Raw genomic sequence first — 22284 nt, 5'->3', positions numbered from 1 at the left:
CTCAAGCGGGGAAAGGGCTGGAGGGCGCGGGCACCGCCTCCCGCACGGGCCGCCCCGTCCGTGCCGCAGGTGCGGCGGGCGCGGCTCCTTTAAGGCTCCTGCGCCGCGCCCCCCCCCGGCCCCACCTCCCCGCTCCGGGAGGCGCCGGCCGGAGCCGCCGCAGGTACCGGGAGGGTCGTGGGGACCGGGGGTCCCTCCACTGGCGGGGGGTCGGAGGGTACAAGGGGTTCCTCCGCGGACGGGGGGCACCGGGGATCCCTCGGCTGCGGGGATGCCGGGGGGTGCCGGGTGTCCCTCTGTGGTTGGGGTGTCGAGCCGCGGTGTCCCGGGTCGGGGCCGGTGCTTGCCCGGTGCGGGTGGCCGCGCTGCGAGCGCGGTGCCGGCGGCCCCGGACCCCCCCCGAGAGAGGAGCCCGGGGTCCGTCCCACCGGCCCCTGTTCCCCGGGGCGCGGCTGCGGGGACGGGAAGCTCCGTCTCGGCGGTGCCGGGTGGGCAGGGGGCTGAGCTACAGCCCCCCGAGCAGGCGCCCCTGCTCATTCGGGGCTGGAGCGGCCGCGGCCATCCAGGTCCCGGTGCCGGCGCCTCCGGACCGGATCCTGCCCCCGTCGCGGCTCCTGGAGCGTGTCCGCTCCCGGCGGCTCCGCGGGGGTCGGGCAGCTCCGGGCCCCGCTGCGTTCGTGGGAGCGGCAGCCCGGGGCGGCTCCTTCCTGCCGGGGCTGCCCGCGGGTGCTGGGCGTCAGCGCGGTCCCACGGAGCCGGCTGAGGTCACCGGGGCGGCGGGGCTGGCAGGCGGCCCGAGCCCAGCCCAGAGCAGGGCGGCGGAGGCGGCGGGCGGACCGCTGTCCCGGGTGCCGTGATCCGGTCCAGCCCGGGGAGCGCGCACGGAGCACCTCGCGGGGCGGGAGCCGCCGGGCTCAGCGGCTGGCATGTCCCTAGCACGGACACATCTGGCCAGGGCCGGTGATCCCCGGTGCAGCGATGTCGGAAGCCGTGGATCTGTCCTTCCTGTCGGACGTGGAGAGAGAATTGATCCTGCAGGTCCTGCAGCGCGACGAGGAGCTCCGTAAAGCAGAGGAGAGGAGAATCAGGTGTGGACGTGGCTGGGGCTGGGCAGGAGCTGGTTCCCTGCTTTGCTCTGGAAGTGGGTGGAGGAATGAGAGTGCTGGTGATGGGGGTTCCCCGGGGCGGCTCTGACAGCTCCCGGTGTCGGGTCTGAGCAGGCGCCTGAAGAATGAACTACTGGAGATCCGGCGCAAGGGAGCCAAGAGGGGCAGCCAGCGGTACAGCGAGCGGACCTGCGCCCGCTGCCAGCAGAGCCTGAGCCGTGTCAGCCCCAAGGCCAACACGTGCCGGGGCTGCAACCATTTGGTGTGTCGGGATTGCCGTTCCTACAGCCCCAACAGCTCCTGGCGCTGCAAAGTCTGCACCAAGGAGGCGTGAGTACCTGGGGACAAGTGGCAGAGACCTTCTGCATGTGCTTCCTGTTCCCTTCCTCTTCCCAGTCTCCCCAGCTTGATGCCCTATGTCTGGCCTTTCCTAGCCTAGCTGGTCCTCTTCACTGCAAGACAGCTGGCTCTGCTGTTGCTCATGGAGTGGGTTTCCATGGTTGGGTCATGGAGAATTGAGTCACACCCCAATATTGTGTCTCCTCCATGCCCTCCTCACTCCTTCCCCCCCTTTACTTGACTCCAGCATCCCCCAGTTCCCCTTGCACAGCCTGTGTTTCAAGTATCCCAGGTTTCCTCCTTTTTGGCCTCCCTTGTCCTATAAAACCTGTCTTGCTCCCATGTTTACTGGAGATGTAGCTGAGCCCGTCAACTGCCCAGTGAATTGTCTCTGCCCAGTCGCCTGCCGATCACACCCACTGTGTCTGTGTTCTCCTTGGGTGGTGGGAGCACCAAGGGTGGGTTGGGGTGCAAGGATCAGCCCCCCACTGCCCTTGCCTGCCCCCCACCACCTCCCTGCCCTACAGTGAGCTGAAGAAGACAACGGGTGACTGGTTCTACGACCAGAGGGTCAACCGCTTCGCCAACCACCTGGGCAGCGACATGGTGAGGCTGTCCCTGCGGCACAGGCCGGCAGGTAGGGGTGCCACAGCAACGCCTCCTCCCACAGCTCAGCCATCTGGGATGCTCCCCCTTTCCCCAGTGCACCTTGCACAGTGTGGAGATGGATGGGAGCAGCTCCTGCTTCAGGCAATGGGCTTGGAGCAGAGGTCCTTCTGATGCTCTCTCCTTCCAGCCAGCAAAAGAGAGACTGTGGGACAAACCCTCCTCCAGAAAGCTCAGCTTGGTGAGCCCAAAAGCTCCTCTGCAGCCCGGCAGCCGAGCCCCCCTGCACCCCGGGAGGGATCCAGGTAAGAATCCCTGCTGTCCCACCTGCTCCAGGCACCAGCCCTCATCTGCTGCGGGGATGAGAGCGATGCCGCCGCCCTGCTTGGATTATTGGTGGCACAGAAGCTCTCTCAGACCAACTTCCTTGCCAAACAGGACATACCTGTGGTTTTGTTTGTCTGCAGTTTGTTTCCAGATGCCTCAGACCCTCGGGATGGCAAAAGTGACACAGAGTCCATGGAAAACATGAGCCTGGATGGCTACAGATCTAGTCCTGGTGATGGGGGGGGCAGGTGAGGGGCTCCCCAGATGGGTTGTCCTTGGCAAGACTGGCTGGAAAAGAATGAGGACTTTCATCTGAAGTGTGTTTTCTTGGTCTAGTGAGGGGGAGCTAGCTCTTTTGTCTAGGCTGAAACTTGTCCCTGGGCAGGCATGTCCTCTGCTCCCAGGCTGGTGTGTTATAGGGAGCTTATGTGCCTCCAAGGAGCCTGTGTGGAGATGGTACTTTCCAGCCAGTACTTGCTCTCCCAGCTGGGCTCATGGCCTGGGACAGACCTTTCTGTGTCCTCTGCAGGAGTAACTCCCTGGAGAGAGCCATCCCTGGAAAACAGGTTGCTGCACCAGCAGGACCTGCTGCCTCCAGCCTGACCCTCCCTCTCCGCTCCAAAAACGCTTACTCCGACAGACGGGTGTGTGACGCTGCCCCAGCAGGCCCAGCCCTGTCCTGGGGCGTGGGGCTGGGAGTCCTGTGGGGTGCCCAGCCCTGCCCTGCTCTGACAGGACCTCTCCTCCCCAGGATGCCACTGTAGGGACCCGCAGCAGCACCTTGGTGGACGAGCATGAAACGATATTCAAGAAGAACCCCCGGCGGGTGGTGAGGCCTGCAGGTGAGAGCTGCAGGGGTGCAGGGGGTTTGGGTGCCAACACGGCCAGGAGTGGGCAGCTGCTTCTCCCTGGGCTGAGGTGAGCTTTTGGTGCGGATGGGAGAGGCTGGGGCAGTCCCTTGTCTGAGAGAGCAGCAGGGCTCTGCTAGTCCTGCTCCGTGCTGCTGCCTCCTGCTCACCACCTCTCATGCAGACTACACCAAGTCAGTGATTGACCTGCGCCCCGAGGACTTCATGGGGGATGGTGGATCTTTGGGGGACAGGAGCAAGTCGGTCCCTGGCCTCAACATGGAGCTGGTGAGACCCTTGGAATGCCGTGGTGGAGGAGCTGGGTATCTAGCCGGCTGTGCCCTGCTGCTCCCCACACAGTTGACTTGTCTCCCTCCTCGCAGGAGGAGGAGGAGGAGGACATCGATAACCTGGTGGAGATCCATCGTCAGCGGGTGGCCCGGGGCAGCATGCGCAGTGGCACCTCCTCAGTGAGTCCCCATGGTGTGGCCATGCTGTGCCCTGCTGCAGGGAGGAATGATGGACAAAGGCAGTGCCAATGGGTTAGATGGGAGAAAGGCAGGGTGGTGCAGAGGCAAGAGCCTGAGTCATGGGGGCTTCCTCCCCTTGAAGGAAATTGAAATGCAGAGACCCAGCTCTCTTCTGGGGAGCCTCCATGCGTGTGGGAGGCACTCAATGGCCATCCCCAGCCACAGAGGGTGAGAGGGGCTGTATGGAGGAGGCACGTGAAGGAGTCTTGCTGAGGATGAAGAGGGACCATCAAGTGATGGTGTGCCAGCTGAGCCCTGCCATGTCTTCCAGAGCACGCTGGGGAGCATGGTCAGCATTTACAGCGAGGCCGGTGACTTCGGCAGCGTGGCGGTCACTGGAGGCATCTCCTTCTCCCTGAGCTATGAGCAGAAGACGCAGACCTTGTTCATCCACGTGAAGGAGTGTCGGCAGCTGGCCTACGGGGACGAGGGCAGGAAGCGCTCCAACCCGTGAGAGCCGGGGGGGTGATGGCTGGTGGCACCACTGGTGGTGCCCACCTGGGTTGTGGGGTGTCCGCCAGAGATGGGAGCTGTAAGTGGGGGGTCTTGGCAAGGCAGGGAGTCTGGGGTTGCCCTGAGGAGCTCAGAGGGGGTTAATTGTGGGGAGACCTCAGTGAACTGCTGCTTGCTCCTCCCTGCAGGTACGTGAAGACCTACCTCCTGCCTGACAAATCCCGGCAGGGGAAACGCAAGACAACAATCAAACGCAACACCATCAACCCTCTGTACAATGAGCTCCTGAAGGTGAACAGGGATGGATTGGGGTGCAGGTAGTCAGTCCTGGGGATGCTGCTGGAACAAGCCAATGGCAGATTGGGCTCCTAACCCTGAGGCAGGGTATCTACAGAGAACTTGTTCCAGAGACTGCATCCTGAAAGCTGGAAAAACCCAGTCCCAGACTGGGTCGCTGCTCTGGTCTGGCCGTGGTGTCGAGTCCCAGTGCCATGGTGGGGTGGAGGCACAGCTGCAGATGTAAACATGCCACAGGGCATGTCCCTGGTTCCTCTGGCATTCCTCAGGGGCATCCTGCTTACCCCGGGTATTTCCTTCCATGGCCAAGGCTTCCGGGCCCCTGGAAACAGGTTACATTGGTGGGAGAGCAGCACAGCTGCAGAGGCAGAAGTAAGGCAGTTCTGGGCCCCAGGGCAGAGCAACTTTGCACTGTCCTTCACCAGTCCTGCTGCAGCCACTTTGGGGTGGTGTAACTGGCTGACTCTGTCCCTGAGCCTGGCAGTGCATTGCTGAGGCCAGGCACTCTCAGACAGGAGGAAGTGGGAGCTGTGGTTTGGTTTTTAGGCTCTCACAGCCAGGTTTACTAAGGTGTTGTGCTGTGACCCCCTGAGGCCCTGTGGGCTGGCAGAGCTCTGTGTGTTGTGGGACGAGTGGACAAGTACCTGGCTCTGAGGTCTATCTGTCTGGAGACCATGGGCTCCTGCACCACTGCCCCAGGACTCTGCGGTTTCAGCAGGCATGGAAAGAAGAACAGACTCCTGTGTGCATCCACTGCTCCTCAGACTTGTTTTCTCTCCTGATCGAGAGCTGTGGCTGATGGTGTTTGCCAAGCCTGTCCCTGCCTGCTGCTGCCTGCTCACCAGGGGTTTTTCTGTCTCTCTCCCTAGTATGAGATTAGCAGGTCCCTCCTGCTCACGAGGACACTGCAGTTCTCGGTCTGGCACCACGATCGCTTTGGCCGCAACACGTTCCTGGGGGAGGTGGAAGTCCCACTGGATGCCTGGAACTTTGACAGCCACCTGGAGGAGTTCCTGCCCCTGCATGGCAAGGTGTGCCCCTGCTGGCCGCAGCTTCCCTTGCCTGACCCTGGTGAGGGGTATAGCCCTCTGTGGGCAGAGGGGTGTGGAGACAGCTGGGAGCTGCCAAAAGGCTCGTGCCAAATCAAATCTTTGGAGAAGTGAACAGCCCAGAAGCAGACAGCAGTGCTATCATAAAAAAGGGCAGATCTGCCTTGAGCCTAGCTTCCCACCTGTTCCTCAGGTGATTGAGCCAAAATAAGATCCCAAAGGAGCTGGGGTGATCTGGTGGTGCTGGGGAAGGTTTGCAGGCACTTGTGCCAGCTCAGCCACATCTAGGAGAAGCCAAGCCCTTTGTCCCAGCCTGGGGAGGTGCTGCACACAGGCCAGGCTGTCACTGTCTCTGCCATGGCCTCTCTGCAGTGTTTGGTAAGTCTCATGTCCTTTGCAGACTGGGGCAGATGCTGCTGGTCTCCACCAGTACAAGGGAGAGTTGGTTGTCTCCATGAAGTACATCCCATCTGTCAAGCACCCCGGGGCTGGGAATGGCAGGAAAGGTGAGTGCTGGAGCTCCAGGATGTCTGTGCAGCCTTGCAGGATCTGCTCGTGGCCACGTGATCTGGCTCTGGTTAGTGTTGCTGCAGCCTTCTCCAACACCTGCAAGGCTGCTCTGGGTCAGGGCAGACCTGGCTGTCCTCAGGCTGGCTGAGCCATCCCAGTGCTTCCTTGGGGCTGGACCAGGCTGGACCTGCATGAAGCAATTGTCCACCTTCGCCTCAGTAGGCAGGGCCAGTACGGGAGAAGGAGATGGCATCCTGGGCTCTGTACATGCCCCTGGGATGAAGGGTGTTCAGCAGGACCTTTCTCGAAGTTTGTGGTGGTGGAAATTGAAGTTGATTAATTGATGTGTTGGGTTTTTCCTAGGCAAAACGGGGGAAGGTGGTGAGCTCCAGGTCTGGATCAAAGAAGCCAAGAACCTCACAGCTGCCAAATCTGGCGGGACCTCAGACAGCTTTGTCAAAGGGTGAGTGAGAGTCCTGAGTAGGGGGGCAATGAAGGCACTGTCTTCCCTGGCTATATTTCCAGTGCTGCCGTGGGGACCTGGAGGAGGGCAGGGTCTCTCCGTTAGCTGCCCTGCACTGCCTGTGTTGGTACCTTGAGAGTCACTGTCTAACTAGAGACAAGATGCTCCTGGTAGCAGGTGCTCTCCTGGATTTTGGCTGATTGAGAGGTTGTGGTGGAAGGCTCTGTGCAGGGCAGGGCTCCAGTTGCCCTTCCCAAAGGTCACCATGCTATGGGGCAGCATGACCAGGGGCGAGGAGGTTCCAGTCCTTGCCCTTCCCAGACCACTTGCAATCTGCTGAGTGACTTTTCAGGAGGCAGGGAAGAGACCACCCCTTGCAGAGTGTCATAGTCCTTCCTGAGCCATGTCAGGGAAGGTGGAAAGAGCTGCTCCAGGCCAGGTCCTGGGGTGCTGAGGTGCCCCAGCCCTTGGAGCAGAAGGCCCATGTGCTGCTAACCCAAGGGATTGCTTCCCCCAGCTACCTTCTGCCACACAAAAACAAAGCCTCCAAGAGGAAGACGCCTGTGGTGAAGAAGACCCTGAACCCTCATTACAACCACACCTTTGTCTACAATGGTATCAACCCTGAGGACCTGCAGCACATCTGCCTGGAGCTGACAGTCTGGGACCGGGAGCCACTGTCCAGCAACGACTTCCTCGGGGGTGTCCGTCTGGGGGTGGGCAATGGTGAGGAGCCCTGTGGTCCCATCAGACCCTGGGGACAAGCAGCCTTTCTTGGGGCTGCTGCACTGTGAGCAGGAGCCTGCTCTGGCAGTGACTTCTGCCCACTTCCATCCTTTCTCCCAGGCATGAGCAATGGGCAGGCTGTGGACTGGATGGACTCCGTGGGCGAGGAGCTGAACCTGTGGCAGAAGATGTGCCAGTATCCGGGCTCCTGGGCAGAGGGGACACTCCAGCTCCGCTCCACCATGGGCAAGCTGAGGCCATAGGCTGTGGCACCAGCACCTGGACTCGGCTGAGGGCTGGCACCGCTGCTCTGGAGCCACTCTTACTGCAGGGCTTGGCAGGGCTGCCAAACGTGGGTTGTGTTATTATTTTTTCTTCTTTAATAAACATGACCTTCTCTAAACAGGCTTGGGCAGAAAGTCTTCTTGGCCTAGCTTTATTTAAAGGGTTTTCCTTTTGTCATAAGCCTTGCACCACATTTCAGGCTGAACTGAAGTCCTGGTGGACCCTCCCTTTTTCCCCTTGAGGCAAAATGCTTTGAAATGTCATTGGGTTTGTATTTCTTTCCATTCTTCTTCCTCCCACCCTTTCTGTTTCACAGTCTACTCCCTCCCTGTCCTCTCCATCCTCCTAGCTGTGCACAGCCCAGCCCCAGCCCTGGCTGCAGGGACCAGGATGGAACCATGTGGGGGTCAGCTTGGGGGGGCCAGGGGTCATGGTCCCCAGGAAACATTTGTTTTCTGGGCCTCTCAGCAACACATCTGCCAGCACAGACTTTTTATACAAATTTATTTATTTCAAGTTAATATTCTACTGCCAAAGCAGTTCCCAGGAAGGGTGCCCTGTGGGTGGTGGGAGGGGGAAGCAAGTGGCAGTGGGGAGGGTGAGCCCTCAGGGTGGGCTGCATTCCTGGCTGGCTGCTACAGGCTCTGCTGAATGTGGGGCCATTTGCTTTTAATAAGGGCTTTCTGGATGGGAGGGTTGTGCACAGGGTGAGGGTGGCCATGGGGAGGCTGAAGCTGCTGTGTTAGAGGCTGTTGCACTGCTGCCCCACCTGCTCTCCTCTGCTCTGGCTCCATGTCTCCCCCCTGCCCTGGGATGTGAGCAGGGCAATCCGGTGTCTCCCGCCACGGTCCTGGCCAAGCTGAGCCATCCAACCCCTCAGCCAGAGAGAGCTCCTGTCTGCTGGGCAGTGGGGACACTGCTGGCACACGGCCGCTGTCCTCATCCCTGTTCACCTCTCTGTGCCAGAACAGCCAGAGACGGGCTCCCCTTCTCCGGGGGTCCTTGGCACCCTGTTTCTCCTCTATGGAGGGCGACTAGAAAAGCAGAAAAGAAGGTGTCCATCCTGTGAGGGCAGTGGAGGGAGGGTGTCCCCGGCGCTCGCTCACTCGCAGGGGTCCCCGTTCTGTGCCCGCCGAGTCGCCTCCCGCTCGCCCAGCAGGTACGTGTCGATGAAGACGAAGAGCTCGTCGGGGCTCACGGGGGCGATGTAGCGCTCGCGGTCAGTGCCTGCCTTGTCCAACAGCACCGCGTTGAAGTGGGAGCGGGTGAGGTGCAGGAACTGCCTGGGGGCGCAGGAGGGGTCACCGGTCAGGGCTGGGGGGTTGCACTGAGGGCTGAGCCTGCCCACTTCAGGTCCTCCTGAAGTGGGGGCTCCCACTTCTTCCTTAGGGCTGTGAGCACTGTGGGGCTCTGGTGATGCTGCATTCAGACTTGCTGGGGGGTCCTTCCATTGCACAAGCCCCTCTGGTGCAGGAGGAAGGGACTATCCACGAATCCAACCGCAACCTCACGCTCTGCCATCCCCAGAGGTGTCCCCATTCCCGGTGCCCTCGCACAGGCACCTGGCTCTGCAGGACAGCCTCCCATCTGCCCTACCTGAGCTCCTGGATGATGCCAAGGGACAGCTGGTGCTCCCGGATGCGTCCCACCTCGTGTGGGGGCTGCCCCACCAGCTCAATGATGGTGACGTGGCGCAGGTCCAGCCCACAGGCGGCTTGCTGTGGAGGAAGGAGGCAGTGAGGGTGTGATGGAAGCAGAGGTAGGGAGGGGAGCAGCAGGAAGTTCTCCTCACCTGCAGCATGGAGATCTGCATCTTGTAGTAGCGGTTAGAGGGGTCGGGGGCCGAGATGACGAGGAGGCGGCGTTTCTCGTTGAACTGATCCAGCAGGCTGGCGGCTGAGTTCACAGCTGTGTTGATCTGCATGGCTGGGGCAAGACAAGGGTGTGGGGAGGTGCCATTGTGCCCCCCATCACCCCTTCACCCTGCTGGGCAGCATCCCCTCAAACTGCCAGGCATTGCCATGGGCAGGTCCTGCCTTTTCCACACCACTTACGTGTGCAGAGGGGCTGGGAGCCCGTCCACTGCTGGGTGGACTGGCAGACCCGTAGAGAGGTGCCCTGGCGCTCGTAGCCCCCATCACACAGGTACTCGCAGGTGGCACCGTAGTTGTTGCCGTCGGAGGTGCAGGAGATGTACCCGTTCTGCGGAGGCTTCAGGACAGGGCAGCGCCTCACTGCGAAGGGGGGAGCTGGATGAGAGCTGGGGGTGATGGAGCACAGCCCTAGCCATGGGGTGTGGAGCCTGAAGCCATGGGAGAGACAGCTGGGAGCCCTGGGGGAGCCCACTTGCCTTGGACACGGACACTGAACTTGCAGCTGGCTCGGTTGTACGCCTGGTCGTGGGCGGTGTAGCGGATCACATGCTCTCCTTCAGGGAATTCAGAGCCTGGCTCTGGGCCCCGCAGCATCACCCTGAACCCAGCAGACGGGTTTCTCCATCAGGGCCCCATGGCCTCCAGCCCTTGCTGGCAGTGCCTGTGGCACCTCCACCCTCACCTCTTGATGACGCCGTCAGCAGAGTCCTTCACGCGAGGAGGGTCCCAGTAGACAGTTGCAGTCAGCTTGCCTGGCTCGGCTATCCGCTCCCGGGAGTCCGGACAGCGGATCTTGGGAGGCTCCAGGTCTGCCCACAGGGAGGAGAGGGTGTTGGGAAACCTGTGGATGCTGGGGCTGGGCTACAAGAGCCGGGCACCAACCCCAGCACTGAACCACCACAGGGATGCTGCACATAGCCAGGCACTCTGGAGCCATTGGGAACTGCTGTAAAGCCAGCACTGGGTGCCCCAATCCTGGGTTGGTGCCTGCGCTTCAGGGCTAATGGCACCATGGGGAGCAGAGGGACCAGGGGTCCCATGATGGGGAGGTGCAAGAGCTGGCACCTGGCAATACCCATTTTGGATGTGGGGTGACACCTGCAGACACCCCAGGGATGGAAGGTGACAGGCCCCTGTGTGCCTCAGAATCGTGGGTTGAAAATTTACCTACACAGATTGGCTCGGTCCCACTCCAGCGCCCGTCCTCCATGCAGATGCGGCTCTGGTCGCCCTCCAGCTGGTAGCCAGGCAGGCAGGTGTAGTCACAGCGGGAATCCATCTGCACTCCCGCTGAGCACACGTAGGAGCCCCGCAGCACTGCTGGCAGCACGTGGCACCGGATTTCTGGGATGGAGAGAGCAAAGAGGGGAGGGAAGTGGCAGCCAGCCATGTGAGTGGGCAGAGCACCCAGGACTGGCCTCTGAGGGGGCCTGTGGAGGTGCTGGCAAGGCAAGAGCTGGGCACACTCACGTCGGCAGTACGCCATCCCAGACCAGTGGCGGTTGGGCAGGCACTGGACCATGCTGGAACCCACCAGCCGGTACCCGCGGGTGCAGCTCAGCTCGCAGCGTGTCCCCAGGCTGCTGCGGTAGGAGCTGCCCCGGGGTGAGTAGCAGGTGGCATCTCCGCGGTGGATGTTGAGTGTGGCACACCACTGGGGCACTGTGGGAGAGGAGGAAGGTGAGGGAGGCCCCCACTGTGTCTCAGTTTCCCCATGAGGACCCAAAGGACGGGTTGGGTGCCATTACCTCGACGGTAATCCAGGGCAGGCTCAGGGGGTGTTTCTTCTGCATAGACCTCATTGGTGTGACTCTCTGTGTAGTAGCCAGACCCTGGGGAGAAGGAAAGAGACAAGGGGGCTGTGGGGTGGTTCATGGCTGCAAAACATCCCCAACAAGCAATTCCATCTCCGGGCAGACCCTGTCCTATATCCTTGGGGCTGCTGTCAAGGGTTAAGCCAGGCACACTGCGAGCACAGTCCCCAGTGACATGGTTTGTGCTGGCACCAGCCGCAGACTAAACAGTGGCAGAAGCAACTGTGGTTATGGCAGGAAACGGGTGCTGGCACGGAGTGGGCTGGCACCGACCCCCAGCTTCATGCTGCTGGGAAGTCCTTCCACACGCTCCCATGGCCCGTTCCTGCCACGGGGCATGCCAAGGGAAGGAGGAAGGCTGCTCTCTCCTGCCCATTCCCTGGCCAAAGCAAGGGATGAGAAGCACGCTGCCCAGCCCCCTTCAGGGGGCTGGAGGGGATGCAACCCCTTGCCTGTGCTTCAAGGAAGGATGAAGCTACTGGAGAGGCTTGGCCGGAGCTGCTGGCCTCACGCCATCCATGCTGCGCAGAGGGGCCCCCCGGATGGGGTGAAGACAGCCTTGCGCCATCCTTGCGGGCCACCCTCTAGCCCACACTGTGTCTTCATGGGCAAGGGACACGCCAGTGGGGAGAGAGTCGTGCAGGGGGAGAGGTCTGGCTTCCTTACCCGCGGCCCCTCGGCGCCTCGGCCGGCCGCGGCATTCCCGAGCACTGAGCTCACGTTTCCGCCGCGTTTCCTCTGGCCCCCGCCAGCGCTGCCCCCTCCTCGCCGCCAGCCCACCCCACCGCGCTCCCCCTCTGGTATGGCGGGGATGCTCAGCCTGGGAAAAGATCCCAGGAGAAGCGGCAGCCCCACTATGGCTGCACCCAATCATCTCCTCTTCTCCCTGTCCTGTGTTTTGGGAAGGGGATATCCGCCGGGACCAATCCAAGCAGCAGCCCAGCCATCACGGAGAGGAAACTCCATTACAAATCTTTCAGACGCGAACTTTACTACAGAGTGACTCCCTACTGCTTCCCACAAGTCGCCCACTCATTGTTCACAAGCCTTTTGTCCTGATGCCCTTTCCACATTGCCGTGGTGCCTTGGAGAGCAGAGGAGCAGGGGGCGAGCCCAGTGATGGTACCCGCGGGACTGGCTGTGGGGATGTGTTGGTGACCTGGTGAGAAGGGCTGTTTCCCAGGGGCATATGCCAAGCTCCCCCCTGGGGCCCTGGGGACGGCGTGCACTGTGTCCCCACAGGCAAACGTGCCATTTAATGGGATGTTCCCTTTTTACGGAGGTGCTGCCTTTTCCTTCTCACCTGGGGTCAGCTCACAGCCCCGGCTGCACCGGGCAGGAGCATCCCCAGCCGGGCATGCTGGCAGCACGGCCAGGGGAGGGGATGGAAGCAGGGAAGGGGAAAACCCCCCAAACAAGGCTTGCAATCCTTGATCCAGCTGCCCAGCCGTGGGGTGGTTGGGATTGAGTGCTCCATCCAGGCAAACATCTGCTGGCCGATGGCTCCCGTGGGAGCAGGGAGTCAGAGAGAAGCTGCGCTCCTGCAGGCAGGGCTGTGATGGAGAGGCTGGTTTTCTGCTCCTCTCTGGATGCCTCCCAGCACCTACTCAGTTCCTCTCTGCACCCCTCAGCGCACTCCTGTAAGCACCCAGTACCCTCAGGCACTGATGCTCTCCCGGCATCGCTCGAACACTCTCCCTCCCTCCCTCCCTCCCTCCCCAGCACGAGCCCCCGGCGGGAGAGGGACCCTGCAGCCTGCCATTCCCGGGAGCCCCGCTGTGCCCGCACTCACCTTCGTGCCACGTGGATGACACCAGCCTGGCGAGGACAACCAGGAGGACGGGGGCCGCCTCCTGCGCCATGCTGGGGGTCCGGGGGCCGGGCAGCCCACCTGCCGTGCTGGGTCCAGGGGCAGCCGCGAGCCCTGACGAGGATGAAGAGGGGCTGGAAGCAGGACGACGGCCCCCTGCGTCGCCTGGGCACCGCACAGACGCCTGTCCCTCCTGCCTGGCTGTGCTGCTGGTGCTGAGCAAACTTACTTTCCCCCTTGGCTGCCCGTCTCAAACATTCAAAAGCCGTGAGTCAGGCCCAAAATGATGAGATTGTAAAAAATTACAAGTCCTAGGATTGCCTGTTTTCCAATGCTCCTCCTGCTCCTCCGAGGTTTTAAAAAGTTGTAAGAGGTTTTTCTTTGCAAGCAGAAGAGCCAGGAGCCTGTTTAAACACAGGAGAGAGCCAAGCCAAGCCTCTGTCAGCCCTGCCGGGCTCCGGGAATGGGGGGGACAAGCACAAAACCGAAGGAGCCAGGACCCTTTTCCCACCTCTTTCCAGCAGGGAGGGAGAGACTCCGCTGCAGACGGCGGGCTCTGAAACTGCTCATGAGGCAAGCGCTTCCAGCTGGGGTCTGTTTTCCAGCTGAAGTTCAGCCCCTGCGAGGCAGAGGTAACGAAATGCCTTCGTTAGGACCCACCGCCCCACATCCTGCGGGGTTGGGGTCAGGCGGGAGCTGGAGCCACCCGGGATTTGGGCTCTGGAACACAGGACTGCATGGGCAAGGAAAAACGAGGGGTGAGCCTGGCACAGACAGGTACGAACATTGGCGTGGGGTGGTGAGGGGGGGAGGACGTGCTGCCTCAATGGGCTAATTATGTAGCGGCCGGGCCAGTGAGTGCATTAATAACGCTGTCCTGAGCGGGAGAGGGCTGCCGGGAGGGGCTGCTGCTGCCGATTGTGGGGAGCCCACGGCCCCCTGCAGCCCGGCGACATCTCTGGGAGGGGATGGGGGTGCTCACCCCACGAAGGGCAGGAAGCCCGTCACTTGTTGGCACGGTGGTACTGCCATGTACTGGGCCACGAGGTGGCTCTCCTGTTGGACACCTGGACAGGAGGGGCCCCCCTCTGCGGCTGGGGCTGCATCGGCAGCCGCTGGGGCAGGAAAGCAGGAACTGGTTGGCATCGGGCAGAAGGTGGCTCGGGGGAGGCGGAGGGTGTCACGGCGCAGGCAGGAGGTGGCACCGGGGAGGCAAGAAATGGTGGCATGGATCGGGCAGGGGGTGGCACAGGGTGGCACAGGGCAGGTGGGAGGCGGCAGGGAGTGGTACGAGGCGGGCAGGCGGCGGCATGGTGCAGGCGGTGGCACCGGACAGAGCGTGGCAGGGAACAGGCAGGGGGTGACACTGGACAGGCAGAGGGTGACACCGGACAGGCAGAGGGTGACACCGGACAGCGGGTGGCACCAAGAAGGGGGTGACACAGGACAGGGCGTTGCACCGGAGGGGTAACACGGGACAGGCACCGGACAGGGGATGGCAGGAAACAGGCAGGGGGTGACACCGGACAGGGGTTGGCACTGGACAGGGGTGACACGGGCCAGACAGTGGGCGGCACCGGGCAGGGAATGGCAGGAAACGGGCAGAGAGTGACACGGGGCAGGCAGAGGGTGGCACCGGACAGGGGGTGACACCGCTCGGGGTGTGACACCGGTATCCCGAGGGGCAGGAGCTCCGCTCTTCCTACGCGCTCGGCCCTTTCCGTGAGCGCTCGGGCCCCTCCGGCGGGTGGGGCGGGACCGGCCCCGCCCAGGGGCGTGTCCGGGGCGTGTCTCCGCGGCCCCGCCCCGGCCCCGGTCCCGGCAGTCGCCCGGTGTCGGCCATGGCGTCCCCGTCGCGGCGGCTGCAGACGAAGCCGGTGATCACCTGCCTCAAGAGCGTCCTGCTCACCTACACCTTCATCTTCTGGGTGAGCGCCCACCCCGCACCGCCCAACACCCCGCGACAAGTCGCGGGCGCGCCGCTCTGTCGTGACAGTCGGTAGCCACGGCAGCTTTCCCCTCTCCCCAGGTGTCGGGCATTGTGCTGCTGGCCGTGGGCGTCTGGGGCAGGGTGAGCCTGGCCGTCTACTTCTCCCTGCTGGACGAGAAGGCCACCAACGTCCCCTTCGTCCTGGTGGGCGCCGGCACCGTCGTTGTCCTCCTGGGCACCTTTGGCTGCTTTGCCACCTGCCGCGGCAGCACCTGGATGCTCAAGCTGGTGGGTGGCCCCAGACAGGGCGGGATGGGGTCCCATCCTCTCCTAATCCATCCTGACCTGTCCTGATCCATCCCGAAACGTCCCATCCTTCCCTACCCCATCCCTATCCCCTCCCATCCCAATTTGCCCTGTTCAAACCCCATCCCTACCACATCCAATCCTGTTTAAACTCCCCCTGTTTCAGCCCCGTTCCGTCCCATCTTACCCCATTCCGTCCCATCCTATGCCATCCCATCCCATCTTACCCCATCCCATCCCGTCCTACCCCATCCAATCCACCCCCTCCCATCCCACCCTTTCTGCCCGCAGTATGCCATGCTCCTGTCCCTCATCTTCCTCATCGTCCTGGTGGCCGCCGTCGTGGGTTTTGTCTTCAGGCACGAGGTGAGTCTGGGTGGCCGCTGCCATCTCGGAGTGAGTTTGATGCTGTTTTAACCCAAGTGCAGTTGCAGGTGTCGCTGGAGGGACAGAGGTGCTGCTGGGAGTGGTGCTTAGCTTAGCAGAAATGGTATTAAAACAGCCCAAAGAGGAGCTTGGTCCCTGTAAGGACCCAGAAGGATGAGCCTAGGTGCAGGATCAGCCCAGCACAGCACACTGCCCCTCCACCAGAACTGGCAGAGTAGCCCTGGACTGTAATTTCTGGCTCTGATCTATCTTCTGCAATAATTTCAGTAATTAAAGCTCCTCAGAGGGTTCCTGCGCCACAGAGCAGCCTGCTTGGGGGGGAGTTGGCACTGCGCAGGTCCTTGTTATTACATGCAGCATCCCTGCTGCCACAGTGCATCCAGCTGCCCTTTAATACAGCCTCTAATTGCCTGGTGGCTGGGAAGTGTCTGCTGGCCACAGCCGGAGTCATTCCTGCCATCATGGAGCGGTGACTAACACGGGGATGTGGGTCCCAGAGTGTGGGAGAGCATGGCACCACTACTCAGACCTTTCTCCTGCAGATTAAGACAAACTTTGAGAGTAACCTGAACCTGGCCTTGAAGGACTACAACGTGACTGCAGATCGGCACAGCGAGGCCGTCGACACCATCCAGAGGACGGTGAGTACTCCAGGCTGGTGTCTGGCTGGCATCAGGTGGGAATGCTCCCCTCGCCCCAGGGTGTCCCCTGGGACCCCCCACGGCATTAGTGTCACTGTCATAAGTGCACCATCTCACAGACGCTGGATGAGATCCTGCAGTTCCTGGAGAAGCAAGTTCCCTGGGAACCCATGGGAGTGGTGGTGGGACTAGGGGATCAGTACCCTGGTGTGACCATGCTCCCCAAATGTGCTTCTCCCTCCAGCTGCAGTGCTGTGGAGTGCAGAACTACTCGGACTGGGAGAGGACTGAATACTTCAGCCAGAAGGGCATCCCCCAGAGCTGTTGCAAGAGGCCAAACGACTGCTCAGAGGAAGATCTAAAAGACCCAAACAAGGCCAAGCTGAAAGTGTTTGTGGATGTAAGTTAAGCTCAGAAAAATCCCTCTGCCAGTCCTGGAGGCAGGGATGGGCAGGTGGAGAAGGCATAGTCTGTCCCTGGGAGGCTTGAAAAGAGAACTGTTCTATCAATGCAGCTGGTCTGTGGCCCAGAGACTCCCCTGGAGTGCAGGTAGGGGAAGGGTTTGGAGTCCTCTCTACTGTCTCAGGTCCCCCTACTCCTTCCTTGGAGGTGAGGGACCAGCTGGACCCAAGCACTGGCACTTGGGGCTGTGTGTTTTGGAGAACAGGTGAGTAAGGAAGTAGTTTCCCAGTAAAGTTTATTTCAGTAATGGTGACACCTCCCATTGGTGCAAAGTCCTGACCGAGTGGTGAGCACAGGTGACCTCATCCGGCAGGGATGGTTGGATGATGCAAGGCATGTTCCTCTGATGAGTCACCTTGCTCAACTCAGTGCTCCTGCTGGGAGCAGCCCAAGGGCCATGCTCCTCTTGAAGTGTCTGGGATGAGAGTCTGTCTGGGGCAGCACTGATAGGGAAATTGTTTTGCTGAGGTCAGGCAGCACAGGGGCAGCCAGAACCCCAGATCTGCCTGCACAGGAGCATCTTCACCTGGAGCTGTGGGTGCTCTGGGGAGGTGCTGCTTTGTACTCCTGGGATTGAAAAGCACTGGACCCATATTCTTGCTTTCCCTCCTCTGCAGGGTTGTTTTTTCCTGGTAATGTCAACTATGGAGTCCAAAATGAGCATTGTGGCTGGAATCTCCTTTGGCATCGCATGTTTCCAGGTAAATCTCCTTTTCCTGGCTCAGGAGGAGTGCAGAATGAAGCTAGTGTGTCTCTGGAGGTATTTAATTTCAGTTCAAAGTCTGATGTGTACAAAAGGCACGGCCAGTTTCAGTCAGGGAGGAGCAGCTATTCCGCAGATTCCCCTTGGGTTTAATCTCACCACCGTGCAGGCTTGAGTCTCTTACACCCAGGGCTGAAGCACCAGTTCTCTTTCCATGAGCCCAGGTTATTTGGGAAGAGCTCCCCTCCAAAACCACTGACTTAAGGAAAACCAAACAGAGACAAACAAACTCCCCGTACCTGCTCTTGTCAGGGATCAAATTTGCGCCCTTTCTTTTCCTACCCGCCAACCTCTCTTGTTATCAGGGAGGAGTTTTGGCATTGCTTCTGTGTGAGAGGGTCCCTGTGAGTACCCATAGGGCACCACTTGCGCTGGTGGCTGACACCCCACGTGCCATTCTACCCGGCCATTGTGTCCCCTCCCTCCTGCTCCGCAGCCTCTCCTTTACTTTATCCTGCAGGACACTTCCTGCGGGAGCCGCAGCAGCAGCCTGCTCGCCAGCCCTGCTCCGGCAGGCTTTATCCCGGCAGGAAACGAGAGGCCCCTGCCCCCAGCTCCGCCAGGCTGGGTGTTGGGCACACTGACGCTGCGGTGGGGTTTCCCAACGTGCCGAGGGTTTTCCGATGCACCGCTGCGGGAGCTGCAGGATGTGCAGCCGTCCCTCCTTCAGCTGGATTGTGGGAGCTTGCTGGGCTCTCGGTGCTAAGCAGCTGGCCTTGGCTTTGGAGGGGCTTGAATTCACCCTCCCCTTGACCCAGCACACAGAGGCCATAACATGAGCATCAAGGCACTGCTGGCCAGGACCACTGGCTGCCGGTGCTGGCGTGGGGAGAAGGAACCCTGCCAAGATACTCTGCTGTAATGAGTGTGTTGCCGTGTGTTTTCCGTACCGGACGGAGTGAACTGGGGGAGAGGCATGAGCTGACAGCCCTTGGCTGCAGCTTGCGCTACCAAGTGCTTTGGGAGAGCCTGGGAGATGTAGCTGCTCTGCTGTGCCCAGCCACTGGCCCCACGCTCCTCCTTGGTTGGGCTGTGCTTGCTGTGGGGTCACTGAGATGTGGCCGACACAAATGGTGAACTCACACACACTCCCAGCTGCAAAAGTATCTCAGCTGATGGCAGGCTTGAGAATTATGACCAGTTCCTAGCTTTTATTACTCCTTCAGCAAGCCTTGCTGGCTGTGTGGCTGACAGGGACTCATTGTGCTGATTTGCCTCTAACTCCACTTGTGGAGGCCAGGCTCGTGCAGGACCTGTCCCTGAATGTCTGCATGGGTGCTGGGGGGCTGTGTTGTGATAACAGAGCATGTTGTGATAACAGTACCGTGTCCTTCAGATGCTGATGTGAGAACAGCAGCCTTGTTTCCCCACTGCCCTTGTAACAGGGAGAGGTACTGCCGTTCTCTGGTGGCTGTGTAATTGGCTGTGACTCTTCTGATATCTGTGTAATCTCCACAATTACCATAAAACAGTAGATGCTTCATGAAGCAAAATGTAACGGGATGGGATGTGGAGCATCTCTTGTGAGGAGCTTGTTTGGCTGGTGCCAGCCAGGATCCTCTGCTTCAGCCACTTTCAGTGATTCCAAAGCAGGGCACAGCAGCCCCTGTTGTGGTTCGTAAACACCACTGTCCATCCTTGGGTTTTATATAACTCCAGAGCAATTTGTCAGGTTTTTCTCCTCAGAACACCTCATCCTGGTTTTGGCTACCTCTGATACAAGGGATTTTTTTCTCTTTTTCAGTTGATTGGCATCATTCTCGCCTGCTGCCTGTCCCGGTACATCACGAACAATCAGTATGAGATGGTGTAGCTGGCCCCCAGCACGCTGTGCCTGTGGCTGGGTATGTCTGTGAGCTTAGTGGGCTGTCTCTGTATCTCTGGCTGCTGCCTGGTTGCCCCTGGGATAGGGGCACCATGCATGGGGCATATGCTTAGAGGCAACCTGCAAGACTGTGTCTCCTATGTTATTTTAAGCTGTGTATAAATCCATCCTGTCTGTTATCTCTTTGCTGTTGTGTGTTGCAGGGAATGCTCTCCATGGCTGGGGAGGATACCTCCACCTTCAGTTTTCCTCTGGATGCCACATTGTGAAATCTTGCTTTGAACTGACTGATCTTCTTCTCGACTAGCTCATAGAAACGAGTGCACCAGCTGTCCTGGTGTGCTCAGGGACTTGTCCTGACACTACTCTGCTGTGCCACCGCCTGGGATAATTAGTGTAGCTGTGGTGGTTACAGCCAGCACGTTCCTCCAGGCGCTGCAGCTCTTTCCTTGGCAGTGCAGAGTGCTGTGCCATGTTGAACCAACCCTGCTGGTGGCCTCGTGGGACTCACAGTGCTCATCTTCAGTGCCTCCATTGGGAAAGCGATGCTTCCCCTCCCCTCTGGCAGCCCTTTGAGATCCCCTCACTCTCCGGACGTGGTTGCTCTCGAGATGAGGCTGTTGCCCCATTAAAACACAGCCCTGCCTGCCTGAAGCCTTGGCTCAGCCAGGTCTTGGCTTGTTGCCAAGCTCTCTCATCCCTACCCTGGGTTTTATATTTTTTTTTATAGTTGTACTTCTTGAAGTACAGGCTGTAGTGATTCTTGGTAAGCTGTAGTGAGATTTGGTGATGTAGCTCCTGGTGCCTTTACCTTGGTAGGTGTCCTTGCACCGAGTCAGCTGTGACTTGACTGTCAGTATTATATGCTGCTTCAACTCATTTTATGTATTGAGTAGAACTCTTTTGTCCTGAGACACAATAAATATTAAGATATTTTACTCTATGAAACCTCCTTGACTTTTCTTTCATGTCCTAGAAATTCCTCTGCTTGAAGAGCAGCAAGCCCCGCTGGGGGTGATCCGCTCACCCCGGGCCAGGCAGGAACCTCTGGCCGTTGCAGTTCACATTCCTCCAACGTGCACTAGTGCACTTGTGCTTGCAAATAACTTCTGTAATTGAATTTTCTTCATAACAGAGGTTGTGTAACAGTGCTGAAGCAGAGGGCCTGGAGCATCCCAGCCCAGGAGCCAGGTGGGTAAGTTCAGCCCAGTGCAAACACATGCATCCTTGGCTGGCCACTGTCTTGGAGCGAAGGGCAGGGCAGTGCTGGGCAATCCCCAGCTGCTCCCCAGGGCAAGAAATGTGGATTTAAGCTTTTATGTTCCTTTGTTACTGCTCATCTTGTGGCTGTTTCATCAGCAAGCCTTTGCCTTGTCAAGCCTGATGCTGCAGTGATGTAGTGAAGTTCCCCTCTGCCAAGTTTGGGGGATTTTTGAGTCTTAAGCACTGAACTCAAATGGGCTGTGTCTGGCTGGATGCTGGGCTGCCTGTCCTGTTCCTGGAGAGGAGGCAGGTGTAAACAGAGCAGTGAAGCCATGGGTAGCAGTGGTGGCCCTTTGTCAGTGTCACCACTGTGGCAAATGCTGCCTTGGTGCTGGGTGAGCTGTCCCAGCCCAGCCGCCCCACAGTGCGGACAATCACCCGCTACAGGTCAGCCTCCCTGCTGACGGAGGAACCTGGAGGGGAACACCCAAAATCTTTGTGTTGCACTTAACCCAGGTGAGTAAATCAAGACTGTTGTCAGCTCCTGGCAGGCTGAAAACCTCCTGGCTTGGGATGGCAAGGCAGAGTGCGTCAGAGTGTAGAAACTGGGCTGGAGATTGGCTGATGGCAATTAACGGATGGATGGAGACAGGGAAAGGACATGTGAGAAACAGAACCATATTTGGATAAACCCATCCTCATCTGAAAGCCTGCACAGAGGGAAGGACCTTGCCCTGCCCTGGTCTGTGCCTCTGCCTCCACAGGCAAATCCCTTCCCAGGGCGGCTGGACGATGTGATGCCAGGCGGACAAGGATAGTGCCAGCAGAGGGTGACATGGGGAGCCTGGAGGTTTCCGAGCTGCTGCAGGAAAACCAGCATGGATTGTGCCAACCTGGGGAGTGTGGAGGCTTCTTCAGCCTGCTCATAGGCAGTGACAGCACTGTGGCCATCAGAGCATGTGGATCTTACCTGGTTGAACAGCACCTACGCAGACAACTCACTTTTATTTGGAGAGATGTTCTGGAGGAACAGGCTTGTGCTTGGGGAGGTGCCAGGCAGACTTGGGACACTGCTGTCCTAGCAAAGGCATTGTGTGCACTTTGGTCACCTATCTGGACCCACTGAGCAGGGAAAGAAGGGCTGGTTTCTTGCAGCAACTATGGTTGGGTGTGTTTCACACATCCCCCACTGTGTTTGAACCTTTCCTCTCTGAGGAATAAATGTCTCAGGGGACTTGTCAGGCTTGGTGTCCCCAAAGCTGGTTGGTGTCCCTTGGGATGTCATGTGGGGAGTTCTGCTGCACCATGCTCCCAGTGTTTTAACCACATTGTCACCACAGCCATGAACAGGGATGGAGGGAACTGCTCTGAAAATATGCTTATGTCCCCATGGGAGATGCAGGAAGTTGAGGAGGGTCTGGCTCTGACCTCCCTTCTCTGTATGTACATTCTGGCCATGACAGTGTGTGATTCTTTGGTGACACAGAGAGGGTTTCACCTGGTGATACCTGCGGGATGTCAGAGCTCCTTGGCAGCAGCTGGCTCCCTGGGATGAGAGCTTGAACCTGGGTCTGGTGTGAGCCCCCAGGCTGTGGGCAGAGGAAGGCTGCACAGGGGTGCACAGGGATTTTGATGTTAGCCCTCAGCACTGCTGCAGGCACTGTCCTGCTCAGGGCAGCTGCAGTGTCAAGGACTTACTTTTTCCCCTTGAGCACCAAGTTTTGGTAGCA

At 59.6% G+C, this 22284-nt stretch overlaps 3 protein-coding genes across 5 annotated transcripts; 2 read left to right on the top strand and 1 right to left on the bottom strand.

Annotated features, from left to right (window-relative positions):
* Positions 1 to 131: 131 nt before the first annotated feature.
* On the top strand, positions 132 to 7661 carry SYTL4 (synaptotagmin like 4). 2 transcript variants are annotated; one of them, XM_027742765.2, is made up of 17 exons: positions 132 to 163; positions 956 to 1088; positions 1221 to 1436; positions 1973 to 2082; positions 2242 to 2356; positions 2519 to 2626; positions 2908 to 3022; positions 3130 to 3220; positions 3411 to 3514; positions 3610 to 3696; positions 4028 to 4206; positions 4398 to 4500; positions 5376 to 5537; positions 5956 to 6061; positions 6429 to 6528; positions 7046 to 7254; positions 7375 to 7661. In XM_027742765.2, the coding sequence occupies exons 2-17, from the start codon at positions 979 to 981 to the stop codon at positions 7515 to 7517; spliced, it is 2058 nt and encodes a 685-aa protein (XP_027598566.1). In that variant the 5' UTR covers positions 132 to 163; positions 956 to 978; the 3' UTR covers positions 7518 to 7661. The 2 variants fall into 2 exon arrangements, with proteins under 2 accessions (XP_027598566.1, XP_027598565.1); XM_027742764.2 differs by lacking the exon at positions 132 to 163 and having other exon boundaries at positions 351 to 1088.
* An 869-nt stretch (positions 7662 to 8530) lies between these two features.
* On the bottom strand, positions 8531 to 13089 carry SRPX2 (sushi repeat containing protein X-linked 2). Its single transcript, XM_027742750.2, has 10 exons — positions 13020 to 13089; positions 11162 to 11245; positions 10884 to 11075; positions 10581 to 10757; positions 10096 to 10222; positions 9890 to 10011; positions 9594 to 9773; positions 9332 to 9465; positions 9136 to 9257; positions 8531 to 8822 (listed from the first exon to the last, which is right to left on the bottom strand). Exons 1-10 carry the CDS (start codon positions 13087 to 13089, stop codon positions 8642 to 8644), a joined length of 1389 nt encoding a protein of 462 aa, XP_027598551.2. The 3' UTR covers positions 8531 to 8641.
* A 1718-nt stretch (positions 13090 to 14807) lies between these two features.
* Positions 14808 to 20299, top strand: TSPAN6 (tetraspanin 6). 2 transcript variants are annotated; one of them, XM_027742747.2, is made up of 8 exons: positions 14808 to 14965; positions 15067 to 15255; positions 15565 to 15639; positions 16203 to 16301; positions 16546 to 16701; positions 17381 to 17464; positions 19271 to 19370; positions 19555 to 20299. In XM_027742747.2, exons 1-7 carry the CDS (start codon positions 14879 to 14881, stop codon positions 19337 to 19339), a joined length of 759 nt encoding a protein of 252 aa, XP_027598548.1. In that variant the 5' UTR covers positions 14808 to 14878; the 3' UTR covers positions 19340 to 19370; positions 19555 to 20299. The 2 variants fall into 2 exon arrangements, with proteins under 2 accessions (XP_027598548.1, XP_027598549.1); XM_027742748.2 differs by lacking the exon at positions 15565 to 15639 and having other exon boundaries at positions 14810 to 14965.
* Positions 20300 to 22284: the final 1985 nt, after the last annotated feature.

This window comes from Pipra filicauda, unplaced genomic scaffold (assembly GCF_003945595.2).
Source record: "Pipra filicauda isolate LSUMZ 115617 unplaced genomic scaffold, ASM394559v2 scaffold268_size1050017_pilon, whole genome shotgun sequence".
In the NCBI taxonomy this organism is placed as follows: Eukaryota; Metazoa; Chordata; class Aves; order Passeriformes; family Pipridae; genus Pipra; species Pipra filicauda.
This window is presented reverse-complemented; position numbering and strand designations above follow the sequence as displayed.